The sequence below is a fragment of the Elephas maximus genome, chromosome 7 (assembly GCF_024166365.1).
Source record: "Elephas maximus indicus isolate mEleMax1 chromosome 7, mEleMax1 primary haplotype, whole genome shotgun sequence".
Lineage (NCBI taxonomy): Eukaryota > Metazoa > Chordata > Mammalia > Proboscidea > Elephantidae > Elephas > Elephas maximus.
In genome coordinates, this window is record NC_064825.1 from 111270292 (window position 1) to 111271683 (window position 1392).

At 39.8% G+C, this 1392-nt stretch overlaps 1 protein-coding gene across 1 annotated transcript; it reads right to left on the bottom strand.

The window, feature by feature from the left end:
- Positions 1–206: 206 nt before the first annotated feature.
- Positions 207–1157, bottom strand: LOC126079411 (olfactory receptor 5D18-like). Its single transcript, XM_049890409.1, has one exon. It carries the CDS (start codon positions 1155–1157, stop codon positions 207–209), a length of 951 nt encoding a protein of 316 aa, XP_049746366.1.
- Positions 1158–1392: the final 235 nt, after the last annotated feature.

A 1392-nucleotide genomic window follows, 5' to 3' on the forward strand; every position in this document is an offset into this window, starting at 1 on the left:
CACTTGACAACAACTGAATCAAAATGTATTATTTCAATATTAACTCAGAGAAACTTGTAAGGCCTGCTGAGGATTGTAAACTGTGGACTATGTAATATTAAATCAATTGAGAACATAGTTGTATATTTATTTAGAACACAGTTGAATTAGCATCATATTTATATATACAATTTTTTTTTTTTTAAAGTTAAGACAATATACATGAACTATATTGAATGAGAAAGTTGTTTGGTGATGATTAACTTCCTGAATGTCTCCTTCACATCTTTGTTTCTAAGACTGTAGATTAAGGGGTTCAGCATGGGGATCATGACTGTGAAAAACACAGTGGCCACTTTGACCAGGAGCCAGGAGCTTTTGGAGTTGGGCACACAGTAGAGCAGAAGGATGGTTCCATGGAAGATGGTGATGGCAGTCAGGTGGGAGGCACAGGTGGAGAAGGCTTTATGGAGTCCACCAGGAGAAGGCATCCTAATGACAGTGACAGCAATGAAAATGTAGGAAGCGAGGATAATCAGGAGGCTACTAGTCTCATTGAATGTAGAAATGATTAAACAGGCCATCTGGCTGAAGTGAGTGTCAGAGCAGGAGAGAGATAGGATGGCAGAATACTCACAGCCAAAGTGATTTAGGATATTTGAGCCACAGAAGGATAGTTCCATAAGAGAATATGTGAGTGTCAGGGAACAGATCCCACCCCATGTGTAGGACCCAGCTACCAGGAAAGCACAGAGCTTAGGAGACATAGCTACTGTGTAGAGCAAGGGGTTACAAACAGCCACAAATCGGTCATAGGCCATCACCGCTAACATGAACATTTCTGTAATCACAAATGTGCAAATGAAGAAAAATTGTGCCATGCAGCCTCTGAAAGTAATACTTCTGGCTTCAACAACCAAGATTTCTAGCAGTTTGGGTGTAAACACACTGGAATAACAAATATCCGAAAAGGATAGATGGCAGAGGAAAAAGTACATGGGTGTGTGGACTTTAGGATTGATCCTTATGACCGCTATTATGCCCAGGTTTCCCACCAGAGTGACTGTGTAGATGGTCAAGAATGCCAGAAAGAGCGGTACCTGGAGTTGTGGGTATTCTGAGAAACCCAAAAGGATGAATGTGGTCACATAGCTCTTGTTTTTCCCATCCAGTACCATGGTTCTTGTGGTAACAAACAAACAAACCAACAAAAGACAGAAATTTGATTCTGAGTGTCAAACTTGAGAAGTCAGGCATAGGAACGACTCTGGAGAGGATAGATGTAAACTACTGCAGGCAAAGTTAAACTTTTCTGTTTCTTTTTTGGATTTTTACTTACCTACCTGTTGATTTTTATTATTATTATTTTGGGAAATTAGCTTTATCTTTCAATACTTTAGTGTCTTCATCTGT

Coding starts and splice junctions, on each gene's coding strand:
- LOC126079411 (XM_049890409.1), bottom strand. CDS start 1,157: ATGGTACTGGATGGGAAAAACAAGAGCTATGTGACCACATTCATCCTT.